Here is a 23482-nt window from a genome sequence, read left to right as displayed (position 1 = left end):
CTGAAATGTATAAGTAATTCTGCAGTATGATCACCTCTCCTCAAGTAATCACCTTACAATAGACATATCGGAATTTGTCTTGGGAGACTTTGGTGCAGGGATGTAATCCACAATTAATAATGTAACAAATACATAAAGGCAATCATGGCACAGGAAGAACAGGGCCTCACAATCATTGGGAAGGTGCAGGACAGACGACAGACAGCAGACTATACCTATCATTCTGTCACTTGGTGCGTTTAGGGTGACTAGACAGGTAATCCAGTGGTTGTCTTCAGTCTGTAACAGTTATTAATCCAGCTCTGCAGCTTGGAATTCATCCTGAACAGTTAATTGGAGCAGAGACTTGGTTGTCTCCCTGCTTCATTACCTGATGATGTTACTGTAGGCAGGCCCGAAGCAGCGGCAAATGGTAATTGGACAGGAAAGCTAATAAGAAGATAATAAGAAGATAAATACTATTTGTATAAGACTTCTCTTAATAAAGTTACAAAGTGCTGTAAAGTAAATGAAACAAGACGATCATTAGCTGTATAAAAAAAGGGAAGGCATGTGAAGGGCCACCGCTCATTAAGCTTATTGGACTCCCAGTGAATTAATCACACACACACACACACACACACACACACACACACACACACACACACACACATATGTATATGTATATTTATATGTATATGTATGTGTGTGTATATATATATATGCTGTCTTAAAAAAGAAGACAGACAGCAATAATCATTACAATAATGTGTGTTACTGCTCCCAGATTAAAAATAAATGTCATGATGGTGGAATCATTAAGTTTTATCAGCAGGCAATGCTGAAAAATGTAATCCTCTATCTCAGTGTTTCTCAACCAGAGTTATGGGCCGTGAGCGCCCTTTAGTGGGCCCTTTAGTGTCACCAGGCTCTCTCTACGCATTACTACAGGCAGGAAGACCTTGTTTTCCTTCCCCCATTTAACCGTTTTGACCGGTGTGTTAGGCGGTGATGCCATTATTTGGTTTTAGTTGTTTGTTTTTTAGCTTTTTGGGTAGCTAGATACTCGCGTCGCCCATGTTTTCTGAACAGAACGCAAGGATTGAGCGGGAGCACAGCTGCACTTTGGTCCCGGGCGGATGTCGTGGGTGTGTTCCGCCCATAGCCGGATGACACGGAACGAGGTTTTTCCACCCAGACTAGCAGGTACCAACCATGTTATGCCAGCTTGCTGGGAAGTGGGTGTAAAATGGCTCCAAATTCAGCCAAGTTTTTTGACAAAGGCAAATGGGCATGACTATTTTGAAACGGTCCCTTGACCTCTCACATTAAGATATCTGAATGAAATTAGGCTCATTAGAACCGCAAGAATCGTAGCTTTACAGCCATGTCTGACTTACATCAGCTACATAGGGTTTAAGAGCTCCAGGGTCCTAAATATATAGTGTTCTGCATGCAGTGAAAATTGTATTCTCACCTTTTTTTGCTTCCCCAATTTCTGCACACTGGTAACTAAAGATATCATGTTATGTGTTTTTTTCTCTCTCTATCTCTCTCTTTCTCATTTATTTGGGAAGGTGGTCCTCAGAATTTTTTTTTAACAATCAGAAGTGGGCCGTTACAAAAGGTTAAGAACCCCTGCTCTATTTGGTAGAGCATTGCATTTTTCACATCCCATGAAGCATAACTGATCTCTCACAAAAAACAAAAAACCGAACTTGAGCTGTAAAGACCTGTTTGCAAGGCTTTGTTATACTGTATAAATCCCCCAGTTTAAAACTTTTGATCACGATATTGATTGGAAACCCTTAATTAAAAAGTCAGATTTGAGACGTCCACAATCAGAGAGATATACGCAAGCAGGTGGGATGCACTGACTCATACAGAAAGCCATTTCCCTTTAGTGTTGTAACACTGGATTGTCAGATGCTTGTTTGGAGATGAGTAGTGATTAAATCAAGTCCAATAATGAGACTCCTGTTTTACAGAAACAGACCAGAGTTGGAGAAACTGTTTGTACAAGCCAGTAACGGTTGGTAAAATATTGGCAGACCTCCTGAAATGTGTATTCTAATGCACGATGGCAGTTTGACACAAACAGACAATAAAAATGGAATCTAATCTAAATGGCGTTGTGAAGCTCACTAGGGCTTCTGTCTGCCTGCCAGAATGTATTGACAAATAAAGCTCAAGCCAGCAAATGTGGACAAAAAAGGTTCCCTGTCTTCTTCAATATACAGGAATTCTTTGAAATATTGACTTTACTAAATGATTGATACTGTTTTAGATGCTTTTATGTTTTTCTTGCTTGCTTTTGCTTTCTCACATTCTTTCTGTCTTTCTATATTTTGGCTCTTTTTCTCTGTCTTCCTTTGTTTGTCTCTGTCTGTCCGTCTGTCTTTCTTAGTTTTTTCTCTCCTCTCTCTCCGTGACATGTTGTCTCCTCTGTTTCTCCTCAGGTAATAAGAACGTGGTGGTGAGAGAGTACTTGGACCGCATGAAGAACGGCTGCATTGTCTGCAACATGGGACACTCCAATACTGAGATCGATGTGGTCAGTTACCACACCAATTAATAACTGTGTGTGTGTGTGTGTGTGTGGGTGGGTGTGGGTGGGTGGGTGTGTGTGTGGGTGGGTGGGTGGGTGGTTGTGTGTGGCTGAGTACCGTTAATTACGATCCCAGTACCAATACCAGTACCCTTAAAGTGATACCGATAGAGTACTTAATTTGATAGCTTTTTTTGTCTCTCCTCGGCACGCTGAACTGCCAGCTCTGTCACATACACCGCACTCGACTTCACCACCGCAGACTGTATGGGTTGTAGCTGCTGCGGTAGGGGGCCAATCACACGTCACATTACATGAAAGAACGCTTGTGGTGTGGTGATTGGCTGTGAGCAAAACCATACTAAAAACACAACAATACAAATAGTATTTCTGTCAGGACCACTATAGTCAAAAATAAACTTTATTAGCTATCAACTAGGGGTGTCACGGTACACAAAAGTCACGGTTCGGTACGTACCTCGGTTTCAGGGTCACGGTTCATTACGAATAAGGTACAACGGAGTAAAAAAGCAACAAATCCCAAATTCCGTTTTTTTTCCCTTTGAATTTTTCTGAATTCTGTGTTTTGCTTTTACGCTCATTTTACCATCAGAAATAGTGTCTAATAAGTGGGAATGAATACATGTCCACAATTTAATAAGATCTAGGCAATCCACACACAAAGGTTTTACTCTACAGCAGCGATTTTCAAAGTGTGGGGTGCGCCTCCCTCTCAAGCTGTTTGACAGGGCAAAGGCATTTCCCCCCACTTTAAATCTTTATTGTACACAAGTTTGTAAACAGAGTGCATGTGGAGTAGCCTAATTCTCCCACCCACCCCTCCCCCGCTGTCAGACAGACAGCGGCTTTCACAGGTGGCTTTCACTTTCCCAAGTAAGTAGGCTAACGTTATTGGATGCAAGTTTTGTTTACCATAATGATCACGTTCGGTCATCATGGTCATCATCAGGACTCATCCCCTCTTCCTCACCGCATCTTGCTTGTCATGTTGCTGGTTTACAAGTTAACAGCTTTGTCAGTGTTATGTAACGTTACGCTGCGATGTGCAACTATAAAGGACTAAAAGAAAGTCCTCTATAGTTGCGCGTCGCGGCTACTTAACGTCACATTAGCAAGCTTACCTCATTGGCTTAATGTTGACAGAATTTGCAAAACAGCTTATCGCCTGAGTCATAAAAGTCATTAGGATAGTGCTCTGCACTCACTGTTTTGACGATGGTAAACAACATGGTGTTGTGGTTTTGTGAAGTAGCATGGAAGCTACGGCTTGTAAACACGCTGGAGCGACCCCCGGTAATGTTTCCTCTCCACATTCCACAAAACGTTCCATTCAATGAACGCAGATTTCTATGGCCCGCCTTGTGTTGTTTTGGCGTGTCTTCTTCTGTGGCGTTTAAGGCATTCAAACAGCGTTTAGGTGCTTTACCACCACCTTCTGGATTCGACGTATTCTTCGTGTCACTTCACGCACCGAACTGTGACGCCCATACCGTGACTTCACGGGAGGAATACACGTACCGTGACACCCCTAGCTATCATGCAATATTTATATTTGGTGGTATGGCTCTGTTCTGGGAGAGCAGCAGCAGCTTCTGGGAGCTACCTGCCCTTCCAGGTGTTACATGGAAAGCCTGACGCAGAAAGAGCAACAATGACAACAGAAATGCCATTGTTTAAGTCAGACACAGCATGAAAGGAGCAGCTGGGGTGGAGGTGGGTTGTTTAAGTCAGACACAGCATGAAAGGAGCAGCTGGGGTGGAGGTGGGTTGTTTAAGTCAGACACAGAATGAAAGGAGCAGCTGGGGTGGAGGTGGGTTGTTTAAGTCAGACACAGCATGAAAGGAGCAGCTGGGGTGGAGGTCTACCTCTGAACCACTAGGCGGAGTTATGCACCCATGTACGTACCTACACGCATATTGATCTGTCTACTACTGTATATAAGCACTTCCTAAATGTATGTACGTACTTCACATGACACTGACGAAGATCCAATTCGGGTCGAAACTGTTTGTCTCTGTCTATTAAATGTTGTCCATGGGAGCAGAAAAAACCTGTGTTGCGAGCCGTCTTTTTCTCACTGATTTTAAATCATACAACACAACATTGATAATGCCGTTGATGATGCTGATTTTGTGGCCCCACAGGCGAGCCTGCGGACCCCTGAGCTGACCTGGGAGAGAGTGCGCTCTCAAGTGGACCATGTCATCTGGCCTGACGGCAAGAGGATAGTCCTGCTGGCTGAGGTGCCCAAAGACCAACAGACATTTATACAAATGACTGAAAGAGTGCAATAGTAAACAAATAAATAAATAAATCCTAGATCACAGACTATACAAGAAGAAGAAGTTTCTAGGGTCAAGGCCACAGCAGCCTGGCAACAGATGTTTCACATTGTACACACAAACATACTCGTCTCACACAGGGTTCTTAAACAGAACTGGAAAGTCTTGAAAATATAGACCTTGTCCGATTGACGTCACTCACGTACGGGCACGCCCACCGCCACCATATTCTCGACATAGCGCTGCAGCTTTAAGTGACAACCTACAGTATGTAAGAGCAGCGTTTATAGGGAGCTAGCCGCCGTTAGCGTTACCTGTATCGTTCCAATTGTGTTCGGATGGTGACCTGCGTTAGGCATGGCTGTAGTAATGACAGCAATAAAGTCCCCGTGGTTTGTTTCTATCTCTACCGTCCACAAACGTGAAGGGAGCGAGACGGAGGATACGTCAGCACAGGAGAGGTGTGTGGATAGTTGGGAGAGACAGGTGAAACTTTCTGACAGCTCCTCACAACAAAGTCTGTTCACCTCGTTTTTTCTTTTGTTTATTATTACAGGCATTAACGGCAGCATACAAACAACAACTCTGGGGTTTTTATTGCTGTCATCACTATCGCTATTTTGTAATGAAACAGAAACGACAATAAGGCCGTTACTATAGTTGTCAGCTGCAGGACAGTATGTCAACAATATGGCGCTGTCCGGGGTTAGCGAATAAGGTCTATATGGAAAATGCTTTTTTTCTGCCTCTTTGATTTCCCCTCGATTTTCTCCCCAATTGTATTTGGCCAATCTTTTCCCTGCTACCCCGGTCACTCCCCCTGCTACCCCGGTCACTCTTATCTCAAATTAAAAGGGTCCAGTATGTCAGAATTTTGTCAACCAAGGTCTTACTGGGGTACATGGAATTACTATAGGGGGTACTTGAGATAAAGGGAAAAATGGAAGAATAAATCGTGAAAATAAATGAAATGTTAAACTAAATCTACTCAGGAGGCACTAATTGCAACTATTTCACTCCCATTTGCTATTTTGTGATGTTATATTCTTCAAAAGGTGGTCTATACCCACAATGTTTTTAGACGGCTTTGCGTATAGTGTACGCACTTCTACCGGCAGATTCCACCAGGAAGCGTTGTGAGGTGACTGCCCGGAGCTGGTCTTAGCCTGTCCAGTGAACGCCTGCGCCCACCAGATACGCCGCAGTCTAGCTCCTTTCACCACGGAGTGACAACACAGTCTACCCCTTTCACCACGGAGTGACGACCAGTGTTGGGGAACGTTACTTTTAAAAAGTAACTCGTTACATTACTAGTTAGTTCTGTTAAAAAGTAATCCCTTACCTTCCGGGAAAAGTAACTCGTTAGAGTACTCTCAGAGTACTTCTGCGTTACCAAAAATGAAAACCCCTTTGTGATTCCTCGCGCACGTCTCCCTTTGAACTGTCATTGCATACCCAAAACAAATACCACCGGCCCTGGTCGCATGGCAATTAAAGTTCTATTCTATTCTATAACGTCTACAGCACATAACTCTGAAGGCTCTCTCTCACACACACACACACACACACACACACACACACACACACACACACACACACACACACACACACACACACACACACAAGTACGATTTGGAATTTTGGAATTAATTATGAGGACTAAAACATAGACAGGAGAGGACAACTAATCGCTGCTGTTGCAAAATTGGTGAGTGTTTCATAGGCTAACGTTTCTGTTTATTTTGCCTAGCGTTAATCTGCTGCTTCGTTAGGCAGAAAGTGCGTAGATGTGACTTGACTTCTGCTGTAGATGGGAATGGTAGCTTATTGGTGGTGATATTGTGGCGTGTTGTGCTGCTGGATTGACCGTGGCTCTAGGTGTGTTTTGTTGGGGAGCTCACCTGTTTGTTGGAGCGGATCTGTCTCCTCTCTGTAACGTTGTGGTTGGGTTGTTTGTGTTATGTGATACATGCTGGCGCTGCTCATCTCATCTGTTCACTTCACATCTCTCTTCATGGTGATGGGCCGCTCGTTCTGAGTACAAATAAGCTGTATCGGGCTGCGGGCAACAGTTGTATTTGACAAAGGTAACGGATTACTTATTTTAAAAAATAACGAATAACGGGATTACTTGAAATGCAAAACTATCGCGTTACGTTGCTCGTTACCTCAAAAAAGTAGTCTGAGTACTCAACTCGTTACATTGTAATGCGTTGTCCTCAACACTGGCGACAACACAGCCGTGAAAGGGGCTAGCTGCGGTCCCAAATTACCCCGCTAGCCGGGCGCTTCTCGCTCATGCACTACGTACTGAGCGCTAGCGCCCGGCCAACCAAATAACATTGACTCGTAGACCAGGTCTTCCTGTTGCGGCAACGTCTGAAAACATTACTTCGCTGAGCCACAAACTTGAAGTGAAGACTGTATCCGATGCCTAACATCCTCTTCTAAATAACGAAAGCAGTCGCCGCTTCCAACTTGTTGCATAAAATCCACTTTTATGTCTTTGAAATCATAAGTCCTTAATCTAGAATCATCCTAGACAGCGACGCAGTGTTTACTCACTCAAATTTACATTTCTGCATTTGCGCCAAGCGATAACAAAAGACACAAACATAACAATGGTTTCTGAGATTTCTTTACAAGAGGCTTTTGACGAAATTTCTTTGCCATTCCCCTTAAACAAAGATAATTTGCTTATTGATAATCAATGGGCTTTATTATTATATATTATTTTTCTGTGTGTGTGTGTGTGTGTGTGTGTGTGTGTGTGTGTGTGTGTGTGTGTGTGTGTGTGTGTGTGAGAGACACAGCAACACAACCTATAATACTGTTCCCTCCTATCTGCAGAGCGTTTCAGTTTGACATGTAACTACGGTACCTCATTTTCTGCAACATTTGGGCTCTCCCAAACCAACTTACTGCAATGCAGTATCTCAGCAACCACAGTCCAATTCACCAAAATCCCTCTGAGTCTTAGTTTGAGGTGCACAGTGTTTAGATACAAATGTGAAGTGAGTAAATGTAGTGTGGTAACATAACGATAAGGGGAGAAAATAAATTAGTGCAGGTGAGATTTCAAAATAAAACCAATTATGTGCTATTGATGCAGAGTTTCTTTCCACCCCCCCCCCCCTCCCCCTACATTTTAATTGGTTCCACTTGCTTTTTGACACAACATTCATCCCTAATAGAGATTTCTCTTTTCTCACCCTTATGTATATATCAAAAAAGAACTTCCCTCTTGAGTTTGTGTGTCGGCCTGAGCACATATTGACACTTAGTGTTCTAAGGAGCTAAGAACCCGTAGGTGTTTTTCCTACTATAGTAAACCCTTGTTTGGTTGTTTTGGGTTGTTTTTTCTTCTCCAGGGTCGTCTGCTGAACCTCAGCTGTTCCACTGTGCCCACGTTTGTGCTCTCCATCACCGCCACCACCCAGGTAAACCATGAGATCTATTTCTGTCTATGAATAAATCTTTTGCTCACGTACATTGTTTTGTGGTTAGTTAGTTTTTTGAATTTTACATCTTGTATACTACAGTACTTTCATCGGCAATATGTGATGCGGTCTGGTGTAAGGGATAACAAGTAGGCAACCGTGGAGTCACGCAAATAATAATTTTTACCACGTGCGCAGAGCGCAGTCAAGACATCGTTCTTTGGGGTGAGTCATTCATTCACTCATTCATTCACTCCACTCAGACAGTCATGTCACGGAAAGGAACGCTTATTTCGGGGGCGCTTGGTGAGATTCCCTCTTGTTTCCCGACATGGTGGTGTGTTTCAATTGTGCTGCTTACATGTCCACCCCCGCCCACTTGGCACGCTGCGTGAGTTACAACTAGCGCACCTACACACACACTTCAAACCTAGGGCTGAAAGAAAATCACTATTAATCAGACAGAAATGAGCCAAACGGCAACATCGGCCAGATCAGCCTCGACATGGCTGGGAAGGATTCTGGGTGAATTAGCGGACTTTATTGTGGCATGTTTGGTCGTGTTTTGGCTTGCTAGCGAACGTGACGTTCTTCTTCTTCGTTGGTGTATCTTCTGCTTCTTCTTTTGGTTTTAATGGTGGCTGGAAAACATCTTTAAGGTGCATTACCGCCACCCACTGATCTGGAGTGTGGACTACAATCGATCCTCTGTGATTCTGTGCACACCAACAATTAATTCATATCACACAATAACACAGTAATCATAATTACATAATAAGGAACCAAATCACTACTATAATCAATTTCCTCAGATTCTATTTATTAATCTAGTTGATATTACATAATCCAGAAGGAGTATCCAACACGTATCCCCTGAAGGTTTTCATAGAGTTTCGTTGGTGTATTTCCTCACTCATTGGTAATAAATAAAAAAACACTTTGTGAACATTTATTTCCCCCCAAACTTACGGGTTGGACCTTTAATTTGCTAATTTTGCTGATGACACACACACACACACACACACACACACACACACACACACACACACACACACACACACACACACACACACAATTATAGGCTACTTGAATATTGGGGGGATGTATCCTTTATCTCAACCTGTTGTATCTTTGACACTACACAAGAAGGAACACAAATTAAATGGAATAACAGTTGCTACGATTTTGCGTCACTCCATCCGTGAGTACCCCATCTAGCCACAACCCAAGGAAGCCTGCCCCCGCGTTTGCCACACGACGCACGTGGTCCTGGGCCGAATTTGCCCTTGTTTTTCTTCTTCATATTACGCAAGTTAAGATGTTGACAAACCCACTCAATATACAAAAAACAACAGTTTTAGCATCAGTAAATACTTATAAATTGTGAACAAAACAGGCTTGTTCCAGCCTGTTGCTGTTTCTCTTTCTGTTTCTTCAATAACCTTCAGGGCAGTTTTGTCAGAATCTTGCTTGTAGGAGTACCACCATCCAAATAAGCATATCTGCTTCAATTATCTTCAGATTTCAATGTCTGACACATCATTTGGAATCTTACAATCTGCACTTTCATAATTTGTAAAAAAAAGAAAAAGAAAAAAGACAAAAAAAAGCTTGCCCTACTTGTTAGCAAAACACCATTCCCTGTCACATATTGTTCCTGTTCAAGTTGTGTTAGCGAATAACACGTGTGTGTGTGTGTGTGTGTGTGTGTGTGTGTGTGTGTGTGTGTGTGTGTGTGTGTGTGCGCACGCCCAGGCCCTGGCTCTGATAGAGCTGTACAACGCGCCTGAAGGACGCTACAAGCAGGACGTTTACCTGCTGCCCAAGAAGATGGGTAAGAGTCAGTCTACTGTAGCATCTCCCTCCTATCATGTATATATGATACGGCTGATCAACCCTTGTGTCTTTCTTCTTGCATGTTGGACTCGGGATTACAATTGATCTGTAATGGTAAAATGGTGCACGGCATGATTATTTCCCCCCGGCAGGTGTCAACTGTTACACTACTCTGTGAAGAGGTCACGTTCACACATGTCAAAACTGCACGCTATCCAACTTGCTAAACACCAGCAGTTCAGTGACAAATACATTATGTATGGATTTACTTGTACGTTTGCAGATCCCACTGCAGCTACAGTGTTTTCTCTGCAGCACAAAGAACAGGCATGACTGAGAGGGTACTATTGGCAAAACAGCTCAAGGGCTACATAAGAGAAAAAAGGTTGGGAACCACCTTATCTCTCAAGAAACTGCAACGGTCACGTGCCTACATGAGTTATTGAAGTCGAATGATGCAGGTTAAACAGCAGCAAGCAAGCGAGAAATCTAACATTAAGCAAACCTGATCCATGTTGGGTCCTTGAATTTGAAGGAATTGGGCCTGGAAAGTCCTTGAAAAGTCCTTGAATTTGATGTTTTAAGAAGATGTGGGAACCCTGTCTCCACACCGCTCCACACGGCTTGAGTGTCTCTTGATCTCACCGTCTATCTAGCCATCGTCTGTTTATCTCTCTCTCTCTCTCTCTCTCCCTCTCTCCTTCTGTCCTCAGTTGGCACTGGTGGTGTTTGTCCCTCTCTTTAATCTTCCTCTGTCCCCTGCGTCCTCCCCCTTTAGAAGAGGAGCTGCCCAGCACTGTCCTCTGAACCTCCGTAAACACATTCAGCCCCTGGCAACACCACTCGACTGGAGGATACCCAGAGAGGCAGAGAGAGGGAAGGAGGGCGAGTTGGACTGGCCGCAAGGATAGAGATATGCTTCAGTTTAGTTCAATATGAATGTTAGATGAACAGTATTGCCGAATACCTTCAGGCAAGGAAAATAATCAAATTCAGTGGTAGAACTAAGTAAATGCTGGGAGGTACGGTGGTGCAGTGGTAAGCACTATCGCCTCACAGCTCGAAGGTCGTGGGTTCGATTCCCACCTGGGCCGATGTGAACACTGAAGGAATGCGTGCCCGTCCGCATGTCCTCGAGTGCCCACCACCCGGGTGGGGTCGGCAAAATGGCCTTTCTGTGTGGAGTTTGCATGTTCTCCCCGTGCCTCCCGGGGGTCTCCTTCATATAGGAACCCCCTTCACAAAAACATGCAACATCCTGGTTGCTTATATGGTTCCTCCTCTGATCGTTAAGGGCGCCTGTTCAGAGGGAGGGGAACTGGTTGGAATAGCGTGAACCTCCCACGTGCTATGTCCTACCGGTGAAGCTTCCTCGGGCAGGTGAAAAGAAGCGGCTGACTTGACTGCCCATGTCTCGGAGGATGCATGGAATCAGTCTCGGCCCTCCCCAGATCGGCAGAGGATGGAGTAGCAACCAGGATTGAGTAATTCAAATGAGCACTAAACGGGGGATAAAAATGGGATAAAAAATTGGGAAAAAAACATTAAAAAAAAAAAAAAAAAAAAAGTAAATGCTGAGAGTATCACATTCTATCACACTCTAAGTCAGATATTAGTCCAGAGAGAGAGAATTTAGTTCCTTGTCGAAGCAACTCTTTCTACATATCAATATATTTATTGAACATAAAAGTGGAAAAACATCAGCATAAGACAATAAAAAAGAAATAATAATAATAGTCAGACAATTAAAATAAATGAAATAAGTGGGGGGGGGGGCAGAAAAAACAACCACCAACAGCACAAAGACAGGGTTCTCTGCAGCTCTTTCATTTGTCCCAACGCTTAATAAAAAACAAAGATGGAGTAACTGTGCAGGTAATCGGCTAGTAAGGAGATGGACAAGAAGTGAAGATGGAGTAAAGTATTTGGGTGGACAGAGAGGTTGTTTTTGCTCCAGTAAACCGCCTGCACGCTTACTGCGCTTGCATTTGTGTTGCGAGAAGCATTTCAAGCTTGAGTCTGTTTCTTTAGACAATGCATTCAGTCTCAGCTGTTCAGTGCAGAGCCGTCTCCCCAGATAGCACATAATTTACAGTAGAGTGAACTGTGTGTGTGTGTGTGTGTGTGTGTGTGTGTGTGTGTGTGTGTGTGTGTGTGTGTGTGTGTGTCACACCAGCCTGCAGTGTGGCCTATTGCAGTTCTTGCCTTTGGAACTGGTGGAGAAAGCGAGAGCCAAATGTAGGTCACCCTGTCAATGACTGCTGCTGCTTACAGCACCCACTGAGGGAGAGGGGAGAGACATGGTCTGAGGCTGCTTACAGCACCCACTGAGGGAGAGGAGAGAGACATGGTCTGAGGCCTGAGGCTGCTTACAGCACCCACTGAGGGAGAGGGAGAGGGGAGAGACATGGTCTGAGGCTGCTTACAGCACCCACTGAGGGAGAGGGGAGAGACATGGTCTGAGGCTGCTTACAGCACCCACTGAGGGAGAGGGGAGAGACATGGTCTGAGGCTGCTTACAGCACCCACTGAGGGAGAGGGGAGAGACATGGTCTGAGGCTGCTTACAGCACCCACTGAGGGAGAGGGGAGAGACATGGTCTGAGGCTGCTTACAGCACCCACTGAGGGAGAGGGGAGAGACATGGTCTGAGGCTGCTTACAGCACCCACTGAGGGAGAGGGGAGAGACATGGTCTGAGGCCTGAGGCTGCTTACAGCACCCACTGAGGGAGAGGGAGAGGGGAGAGACATGGTCTGAGGCTGCTTACAGCACCCACTGAGGGAGAGGGGAGAGACATGGTCTGAGGCCTGAGGCTGCTTACAGCACCCACTGAGGGAGAGGGGAGAGACATGGTCTGAGGCCTGAGGCTGCTTACAGCACCCACTGAGGGAGAGGGAGAGACATGGTCTGAGGCTGCTTACAGCACCCACTGAGGGAGAGGGGAGAGACATGGTCTGAGGCCTGAGGCTGCTTACAGCACCCACTGAGGGAGAGGGAGAGACACGGTCTGAGGCTGCCTACAGCACCCACTGAGGGAGAGGGGAGAGACATGGTCTGAGGCCTGAGGCTGCTTACAGCACCCACTGAGGGAGAGGGAGAGGGGAGAGACATGGTCTGAGGTCTGAGGCTGCTTACAGCACCCACTGAGGGAGAGGGGAGAGACATGGTCTGAGGAAGGAATGAGTGGGGGGAAAGCACCCACTGAGTGGGGGGGGGGGGGAGAAGGGAGGTATAGACAAGTTTCCTGGGCCGTTCCTAGGGCGGCGCCATAGCAGCATTTTGTGTCACCGGCTTCCGGTTAAGTCCACATTGCATCCACAGCAGCGAGCACATCAGAAGGCAGCAGCCGAAATATCCAAACTTTTTTACAACGATCGATAACATCAGCTACACTAACGTTAGCAGACCTTATTAACAATGGGTTATTCTGGAACACATTGTGCAGTGCGTGGCTGTCACAAAACACAGTGCGCGTTTCCATCCACTGCTATTTTGCGAATTATAGAGCTGACAATCACCTCGTGTTTGAGGCTGTCTGAGCTGCTGATCAGCTGCTAGACCCGATATACAACTCTGTTAAACACATCTAACGTTATTAATTTAAAGTTTCTTGATGATCTGCAAGTAGACAAAGGTACCATAACGCCATTTCTGGATTACCAGGTGCGACTCAGCAAACTAACGTTATAATCCCAACCCGATCTCCCAATTTTTTTTTTAAATAGCAACGTTTGTGGACCAACGTTGCTATGTTACAATTTCGTCTCCGAAATTGTAAAATGGTAATCCACGGAGCAGATAGTAGGTGAATACAATTTCATTCAAGTCTAGAAGTGAGTCGCCTTAAAGTTAATATCCCAGTCTTCTTCTGTTTACCACGGCGGGTATTGTGCTGCGTATTTACCATGATTTACCGTGTGTAGCCCTATTGTGTGGAGGCTACACACGGCATGTCATGTTTTGCAGTGATCAAGGCAAACTGGGTTGTTTTTGAATGGAGAGACACCTAACGTTAGTCTGGCGGACTGTGACAGAGGAGAGGACAGTAACCTAACGTTAGTCTGAATGACTGTGAGAGAGGAGAGGACTGTAACCTAACGTTAGTCTGACTGTGAGAGAGGAGAGTACTGTCACTGTAACCTAACGTTAGTCTGACTGACTGTGACAGAGGAGAGGACAGTAACATAACGTTAGTCTGACTGACTGTGAGAGAGGAGAGGACTGTAACCTAACGTTAGTCTGACTGTGAGAGAGGAGAGTACTGTCACTGTAACCTAACGTTAGTCTGACTGACTGTGACAGAGGAGAGGACAGTAACATAACGTTAGTCTGACTGACTGTGAGAGAGGAGAGGACTGTAACCTAACGTTAGTCTGACTGTGAGAGAGGAGAGTACTGTCACTGTAACCTAACATTAGTCTGACTGACTGTGACAGAGGAGAGGACTGTAACCTAACGTTAGTCTGGCTTCGGAGCTTTTGAGATAGTTCATCGCGTTGCCGTCCACCGCCATTGATTCCTCAAAATACGCTATAATCCTGCCTGTAGTTACGTTCGGCCATTTACACATATTATCTTCCCATGTGTCCACTGTCAACGGGTGTGGGATAGACACTCTTTCATTAGATAGGAGACTCGCAGAATGATCCCAAGTTTGCATTTTTTCGGCGGTCGCTATGGCTACGTACGTTACGCTTCTCCGTATTCACAAACACCGGAAGCGACAGACACGATCGCGGCCGAGTCCGGAAGCAAATCGGAAGTGCCCAGGAAACTTGTCTGCAGAAACCAAGAGAAGAGGAAAGTAAATGGAGAGAATAGGATATACAGAGGTGCCCCAAAATAAATGTAGATTTATTTATGTTGTGAAATTAAATTACAATAAAATGTATTATATTTTATAGTCAATTACAACATTATAAATATAAAATAAAAATAAAAATACTCTTATCTGTTTAACAGTAATTTTATTTGCATCCATAATTATGCTTCTTTTGGGGGGCATAAATATTTAATCAAGTGCATGCAACTGAAGTTGCATACCTACCTAATCCTAATCCTACCCATAGAACCCATTCTCATTCAGATATGTTGAGGTGAGAGGTCATGGGACCCCCTTGAAAATGACCATGCCATTTTCTTTCCCCTCCAAAATTTTGCCTAACTTTGGAGCGGTACTTAGCCCCCTTCCTGACGAGCTAGGTTGACATGTTTTGTACCAATGGGTACCTACCGGGAAGACGGGACAGAGACCAACTCTTATCTTATCTTATGACTCTTATCCAAGCATATCCTATTTTATTTCTAATTTCTAAAAGTTCATAACAATCACAGTTAAAAATCTTAATTTCCTATCATCTTAACTCATTGAGTGCCAGCCACTTTTGGAGAACGGACGCTCCCAGTGCCAGAGTTTCAGAGCGTTTTCAGTGATTTCTCGAGGCCCACAGAATATTGTGTGATATTACTATGTAAACACCGAACATGCACAAAGAACGATGAGACTCTCTTCTATCATCTGCAAAAAAAAGTTTATTGATCCCATTTTCCGTTCTTTAGTTATGAGCCGGAGAAGATAGGCTGTTTTGAGCAAAAAGACACTTTTCAAATTAGAAGCTGAGTTATTCCGCCTTTTGTGAAATGCAGCATTTCAAGCACATTCACTGAGTCTGAAGATAATATTTTCTGATGTAGTGACGTGGTGTAGTTGTGTGGTGCCTGCGTGCCCCACCCCCCTCTCCCCCCTCAGCTGCAAACTCCTCCCCACACTAACACACAGCCTACACGCACCCAGTCTATTTTCGGAGTGCTCCGTTTTTTTGCGCCGGCTCCCAGCGCGACACGGAAATGCCAAACCGGACTGCAGGGAAAGGTTTGGCCCTTCGGCGTCGGGTGCTGCCTTTCTGGCGGCTAATCGTGTGAAGAAACTATGCAGACAGAGGCAGAGGGGCTCAGTTGTGTGCGCGGATTGACTGCTGTTCGCAGCTAACATCAGCTGCAGTCAGAGCCATCTATATGGCTCTGGCTGCAGCATGAGCGGTTTCTCTTTGATCACGGGGGTTTTTCGTGCTGTTTTCCGGACCTTCCTCTAATCTGGAGAGCACTGTCGCCACCTAATGGGTCGGTAAAATAGGTTATACACATTCAACATGCCCCAAAATTTTACAGGAGATATATTAGGCTTTGATCCACGTCCCACCGTCAAAAAACGCAATTGACGACTTTAGTCGTCATTGGCACTCAACGTTACTAAAGCAATTGACGACTAAAGTCGTCAAAGGCACAACCTTTCAAATAACATGCCCTATGGCAAAAGAAAAAAACATAACAAACAGGATATCAACATATCAATCAAAATACCACGATTTCAGACGGAAGCCCGTCTTTATTGTCACACGAACACACTACAACACATGCATGCGGCCACAACACACACTCATGCTGATGGTGGCCGGTGCCGCTGCATTTGACCCATCCAGGCTTGTCCTTTCCTCCGGGGGGCAGGCCAGGAGCAGTGGTCGCTATTTCTTTCCAGCGCCCGGGGACCATCATTGGACCAACTTCAGATGTTGTCGTCACTGGTCGGATGACGATCTTCTGCATGTTTTTGGTGGGGGGTTATGTACGGAGGAACCCCCTGGGGGGTACGGGGAGAACATGCAAACTCCACACAGAAAGGCCCTTTCGACGAGATAGCCCACCTGGGTAGTAGGCACTGAAGATATCGGGGGGTCACAACTCCAGCGGCCACAGCGTCCCAGGCGAGAATCGAACTCAGGACCTTCTAGCTGTGAGGCGACAGCGCTACCGACTGCGCCACCATACCCCGTCAATAAATAACATGTATTACCATCATATTAGGCATATACTAACATTAGATGTTACAGTTCAACATCCTCTTCTGTCATGTCAACAACATCAGTTGATTGATTGTCATATGGCATGATTGAAGTAAGGCTTTATAAACCACTGCTCCACTGCTGGATGAGCATGCAGATGGTGCCTCTCTCTCTCTCTCTCTCTCTCTCTCTCTCTCTCTCTCTCTCTCTCTCTCTGTCTGGCACATCACCTGCCGTCACAGCATGCTGTATCGATAGAGGAGCATTCTGTAATCTGCATAGATACGCGCTTCAGTAAGGAGTAGTGTCTACGCTCCCATCGGCTAGTGTGTGCTCGTTTAGTCATTTAGTCAACTGAGCGGGGCTTGCGCCCCCATCCTGTCCGGCCAGTCAGAGCACTGAAGCCCCGTCCTACTGTGCTGTGCCTACAGCAAACAGTGGTGCTGCATGCAGGCAGAGACTGGACTCCGTTTACACGCTTGTTTAGTCAAAGTTTATTCATATTAAACGTTGCGCATAAATAAGACCAGAATCGCAAAAGCTTCTTCAAAGCTCTCAGCCGACACCTCAAGAAACGAACGAGCCAGTTTTTACAGTCCAGACTGCCGAGAGCGGCCGCGGAGCCTCCTCCCTCCGCAGCACAGACGGAGGGAGGAGTTTGGAGACACACACACACTCTCTCTCTCTCTCTCTCTCTCTCTCTAGTCCCGAGAGAGAGAGAGAGAGGAGAGAGAGAGAGAGAGAGAGAGAGGAGAGAGAGAGAGAGAGAGATAGCACACAGAGTGGGAGACAGACACGCTGTGGGGGCAAAGAACGGACAGAGATCTCTTCCTCTCAGAGCCGCGGAGCAACGCGCGAACACACACACACACACACACACACACACACAATACAGTATACAGACTTGCCCAAGGGCACCCATAATCACAGGCACGTGAGGTGGTTCTAAAAATCCATTTATCTCCAAACTCTCTGAAAATCTCTGAAACCATGCTGTACTCAACGGCTAATATCTACATAACTACTAACTCTGCAAACTAACTCTTTTAGACAGAGAAAGCACACATTCTATTAGTTCTTTTTAGATGATTGGTGTTCACGAAGTCTTAACAGAAAATAATCCTCGGCTCTTGTAAAATGAGCCAGAATCCTCAAAAAAAAACCTGGCACAACTTACCTACAGGATTGAAAAAACGGCTGGCACTCAATGTGTTAAAGCCCCCATAATCCCAATTCCAAGGGAAATCTTGTATTGTTTGCAGGCATTTTGCCCCCCGAACCCCGGCTAATTTCCGACCCTGCTCTCAATATAGGACTACGCTTGCCTACAACATATCCCATTCTTTGATCATTTTAACACATTCACTGCCAGCCTTTTTTTTTTACTGTAGGTAGCTTTTGCCAGAGGGTTTTTTTGAGGATTCTGGCTCATTTTACAAGAGCCAAGGATAATTTTCTGCTTGGACTTTGTGAACACAAAGTTCACAAAAGTACTAATAGAATGTGTGCTTTCTCTGTCTAAAAGAGTTAGTTTGTAGAGTTAGTAGTTATGTAGATATTAGCCGTTGAGTACAGCATGGTTTCAGCGTCTGAGACAAAAAGCTGAGATAATCGCAGTTTTGTGAAATTCAATATCAAACAGTCACTTTAACCATTTATTTTTGGCATCAGTGAGACATCAGACATAAACAATATAGTTCTGAACAGTAATTTCCTCCATAGCAGCACCCGCACCCCCTCTCCTTACAACTCCTCCCTCCGTGGGCGTGTCTGGTGGATTTCAGCAGCGTTTGTCAGTCACAAGCCAGTCTCTCCTGCCTGTCTGAGCAGTGAGCAGCAGCCTCCCTCTCTGGCGGCCCCTCGTCGGCGAGCGTGGATGTGGCTTAATCCGTTCTTGGATTTTCGGTTGAGAGCTTTGACGAAGCCTTGTGTGACTCTAGGCTTTATGCTGCGCGCTTCAAAGTGTGCTTTCCACCCAGTCCACCTTTGGAACCCCCCACCGCCGTGCGCCCGTGTGAAAGGTTTTCGCCTACAGTATGAGAATGAGGCTCGTTCGCTTCTGGGTCCTCGGTTGAGCTCAGCTGGAATGCGTGCGTTTCTGGCCAAACAACACTCAATAGTCTGAGCACCGTCGCCACTCAGTGGGTCGGCGGAATGGATTGCACACGCCCGGCGGCTCTAACAGTATAATAGAAGATGCAAAAGGGCCAGATCAACGATCCACCGTCAAAAAAAAAAAATCGATTCTGAAAACGTGTTAACACGTTGTTGGCAGTCAACAGCTGGATTCTGAAAACGTGTTAACACGTTGTTGGCAGTGAACGTGTTAAACAGTGCAATAATTCTCTACAAATAAAAATAAACATACTGTACAATAACAACTAGCAACTATTAGAATTAGAATAGATCACTACTGTAGAGTAGTAGTAGAGAGACCCATAGGCGGTGCTATAAGAGCCAAAATATCACTGAAAAAATTCCTGATTTATTTGCACACCATGTCTCTCGCACCATGCAGGCAGTGTGTGCCTCTGACCTCCTGATACAAATAAGCTAAATTTGGCAGCCATCATCAATCTACCAACTGCTCTAATATGACATACTGTACATAGGCATATTACAAGATTAATGAGCCCAAATATAAATACAGGTGAAAGATAATTATGTCTACACAAGCATAAACTCAATCCAACTGCATTGTTTTCCATAGACGCATGTAAAATCAACTGCCAATTAACCAATCAATTAAGCAGACAGCTTGCCACAACAGAAGCCTCGTTAAAATGTTATGTAAAACTGTAATCTCCTCAACTGCACACTCCTGACCTGAACACTATGAGCATTAAAACAATGACTTACATGGTATCATGAACGCACATTTTGAAGAAGAAAAAAGGATTCTCACTGCAGGGGCATTTGCCGTGTCGGTAATTACGCAGCACAGGTCACAGGCTCACACACCCGTGGCTACGCCAGAGCTGCCAAAACCATCAGGATCACATTTCCAACAAGACAAAACACATCTGCTGACATTATATCAACATAAACAACAGTTAGTTTTCTAACCTCTTATTAAATTGCTTCTAAATTGTAAAAAAGCCTGTCCCGTTCCCGGCATGATCATGATGTCAGAGCCATGGACTCTCCAGGTTGTCAGACTTTTTTATACCCCAGTCTGCTACTGGAAACAGCTAATCACAGTCTAACTCTGCTACTCCCCTTCCTCTTTGCAGTTGAAAGACTAATCAGATGCCTGGTGATTCCTAACTCACCTTTCTCTCTCTCTCTCTCTCTCTCCATCTCAATAACTCTTCCTCTCTCTTTCCTTCCAGACGAGTATGTGGCCAGCCTACATCTCCCTACGTTTGATGCCCATCTCACAGAGCTGAGTGATGAGCAGGCCAAGTATCTGGGCTTGAACAAGAACGGGCCCTTCAAGCCAAACTACTACAGGTATTAACCTCATCAACCCACTTAAGGCCTTTAAGTGGTTAAAGAGATGATCCAGTAGCGGAAAAGTTGACTTGGCCTTGAAGTGTCCTTGAGCAAGACACTGAATCCCAACTATCCAGTGACTGACTCATTTTCAGACATATATATACTGTATAATTGTTAAAGGGCATGGTGCATTTTGGGCTCATGATTACAGTGAAAACACTCAAAAAAGACAAAGACCCCCCCCCCCCACACACACACACACACACACACACACAGGCCCCCAGGGTATAAATATGGAGGAAAAGGTGGCATTTTATAAATGGGTGTGTGACATAACAACAGGAGTGACATCACAAGAGGAGAATGTTCTGCTGGGGCTGACACAGGGATGCAAAGTCATGGAGAGTGAGAGAAGGTGACAGATACCAGGGCAGACATAAAACCACTCAGAAATCCTCATATTTTGGCCTGAAAAATGTGACTGTCACCTAAAGGTGACTATTTTGCATCCCTGTGACATCACAAAAGGTAGTTCCATGAAATGGACCAGTGCCCCCTGCTGGTTACAAAAACTAGTCTAAACGCAGCTATGTGAGATTGAAAAAAGTTTTTTTTCCCCCAAATCCCATTGCTATATACCCCTTCCACATATTAATGCAATGTGGTCTCCAACCTGCACCATGCCCTTTAAATATAATACTATTTAACTTGATGGTTGCTATCATGGGAGATATATCTCTTTCTACTGTACATCAGGCCTCAGCACTCTGATGTGGTTTTACTGGGCAGATCCAGGTCTGACATACTATTTTAAAACTTCTTTATAGCTGCCAAATTATTTTTTTGCTTGGAAAAGACTGAAAAGTAGCTGGCTCCCTGCCAAATTGATGAGTAAAATGTATACTTTCCAGCCACAACCAAAAATGTACACGCCTTTGGCACTTGCCTTCCCTTAATTATTGTTAACTGTTGGCCTTGCCTGCTCTATTGGCATGTGCAGCACACAATCGCTTGCTGTATTGGTATGCATCAGTGATGTCATAATATGATTTTGGTCAATAATGATGTCACTGATGATGTCATTCAGATTCATTTATTTAAAGAATGGGACATTGCACATTAATGAACAGTACAGCCGTACAGTACCGTAAATATGCCAGGTTATAGCCCAAGGGCTAGTTTCCACCTGTAGTCCCAGACATTGTCCATCATCAGTGATGTCATCAGTAACATCATTATTGACCAAAATCATCTTATGACATCACTGATGATGTCATAGGCACTGATGATGTCATAAGCATTGTGACATCATCAGTGGGACAAAAATTGAAACAGACAGATATTGCCCACTTGCTCACTTTTTATTATTAAGGATATGCGTGGATGGCTCACCCTAAACCAATGAGCTTCTTTGCTTTTTCTTATTTGTCTTCTCCCTTTTTTCATTCAAGGTATTAAACCAATGTCCAGGTTGGACTGAAGAAATACCAATACTCCATGAATCGCACACAGACCCGGAGAAGGAGAGGGGGGGAAGATGAGGAGAGGAAGGAAGGACAAAATAGTCAACACACCTGCTTTATATATGGGGGGGGGGGGGGGGTAGGGGGCTCTGACAGAGGAGAGAGGGGAGGGAGAGGTGTGGCTTTCCCTGCTCTTTTGGCAGTTTTATTTATTCACGCTAGATGATAACAATAACATTAACATTAACGCTGCCATTCCCCACTAGCTAGCGCCCCATTAAGCAATGTCTTCTCTTGGAAGATGTTTTTGTTTTGTTTTTATTATTTCCTCGCCCCCCTCCATCATTTAATCACCATCATCTCTTTTGTGTGTCGAGTTGTACGTAAATCCTCCATCCTTCCCTCCCCCCATTGCCATTTGTTTTATTGTTTAACTACTAAGAAATTATTGACGCTAAAAAGATATATATTTAAAAGAAAATGATAAAAAAAATCTGTTTGAATGAAGATGACCTTTTGAAGATTTTTCCTGTACCTTATTTTTTTTTGTCTTTTCTTTTCTACTCTACTCGTGATTGTTTTTGTTTTGTTTTTCTTCTGTGATACTGAGAGGGGCGGGGCTACACTTAGTGGGAGGGTTAGGTGGGATCTCAGGGTCCAAACATATCTTTTATTTGATTGTTTCATTACGATTTACCATTTTTTGGTCTGTTTTTAAACCTTTTTTATGCGCTCTGTTCCCGCAAATCAGATGATGGTTTGTCAGTTTAGTATGACTGGATGGTGGCACGTAAAATGGGCGGCAGCCTTCATCTTTGATTGGATGGAGACCCCTCCCTCTCACCTGTCACTCAAAATTACAGTGAAACCATCTCATTGGCTATTTAATGTCTTTCTTGGCTTCCAGCTGCTCACACAGCGCCAGTGTTGAACTAATGAAAAGTATTTTCAGCCAGTGAGAGCTAACCTTATCCTTTTTTAGTTCATCTTTCCTTTATCCAGAATTACTATACTGTATTAGAAGCATGGCAGGTTGTCAGATCATTACAAGGGGTATATATTTAGATATTTATATAGAAATTAAGATTTTTCTATCTTTTTTTCCTGCACCATCTAATATCATTACCTTTGGAGAAAATCAACATATGTCATTATAAAGATAAGCAATTTAAATGTTCTATGATAATACTAAGTGTAATAAATGTACTGAAACCCTCATTTTGAATACTGTGACAGAGAATATTTACAGAAAGAGATACCAAATGTACAGTCAGTTGCTGCCAGTCCGGTACTTAAATAGTTTCCTTCGACCAGGTCCTCATTGAAAAGTATGGTGCTGTGAAAAAAATGCTGTACTTGCTATACATACCACAACTCTTTGGTACCCACAGCTACTGAGAAGGGGTTCCACTTCAATGTTGAAGACTGCCAGGGAAAAATTGACAACAGAATTATACAGGTGCATTTTGTACTTAATCTGGGACTTGGGTCACCGCATTTCACTCCTCCAAAAACCATGCACATTTACGACCTCTGCAAATGTGTGTTTGCTGTAAAAGGGAATTTCCACATTGTTGTTTTTTTTAGCTATCCAAACATGTGCCGATCTAACTCCTGGCAAGGTTTTTATTTTC

The 23482-nt window shown here is 44.3% G+C and overlaps 1 protein-coding gene across 3 annotated transcripts in view; it reads left to right on the top strand.

Moving 5' to 3' along the window:
* Positions 1–21977, top strand: part of ahcyl2b (adenosylhomocysteinase like 2b) — a gene marked incomplete at its 3' end in the record, with an annotated part of 118940 nt that extends 96963 nt beyond the window's left edge. For 2 of the 3 annotated variants that reach the window (XM_083650586.1, XM_083650587.1), the window contains 5 exons: positions 2439–2533; positions 4694–4792; positions 8203–8271; positions 10027–10105; positions 20280–20407. In XM_083650586.1, coding sequence (XP_083506712.1) covers positions 2439–2533; positions 4694–4792; positions 8203–8271; positions 10027–10105; positions 20280–20407 — 470 coding nt within the window. Of the gene's footprint in view, positions 1–2438; positions 2534–4693; positions 4793–8202; positions 8272–10026; positions 10106–20279; positions 20408–21836 lie in introns of those variants that run through there. The other variant, XM_083650585.1, reaches the window with a different exon arrangement.
* Positions 21978–23482: the final 1505 nt, after the last annotated feature.

This window comes from Poromitra crassiceps (assembly GCF_964638095.1).
Source record: "Poromitra crassiceps genome assembly, chromosome: 2".
Classification (NCBI taxonomy): domain Eukaryota; kingdom Metazoa; phylum Chordata; class Actinopteri; order Beryciformes; family Melamphaidae; genus Poromitra; species Poromitra crassiceps.
The sequence above is the reverse complement of the archived record's forward strand: the minus strand, read 5'-3'. Positions and strand labels throughout refer to the sequence as shown.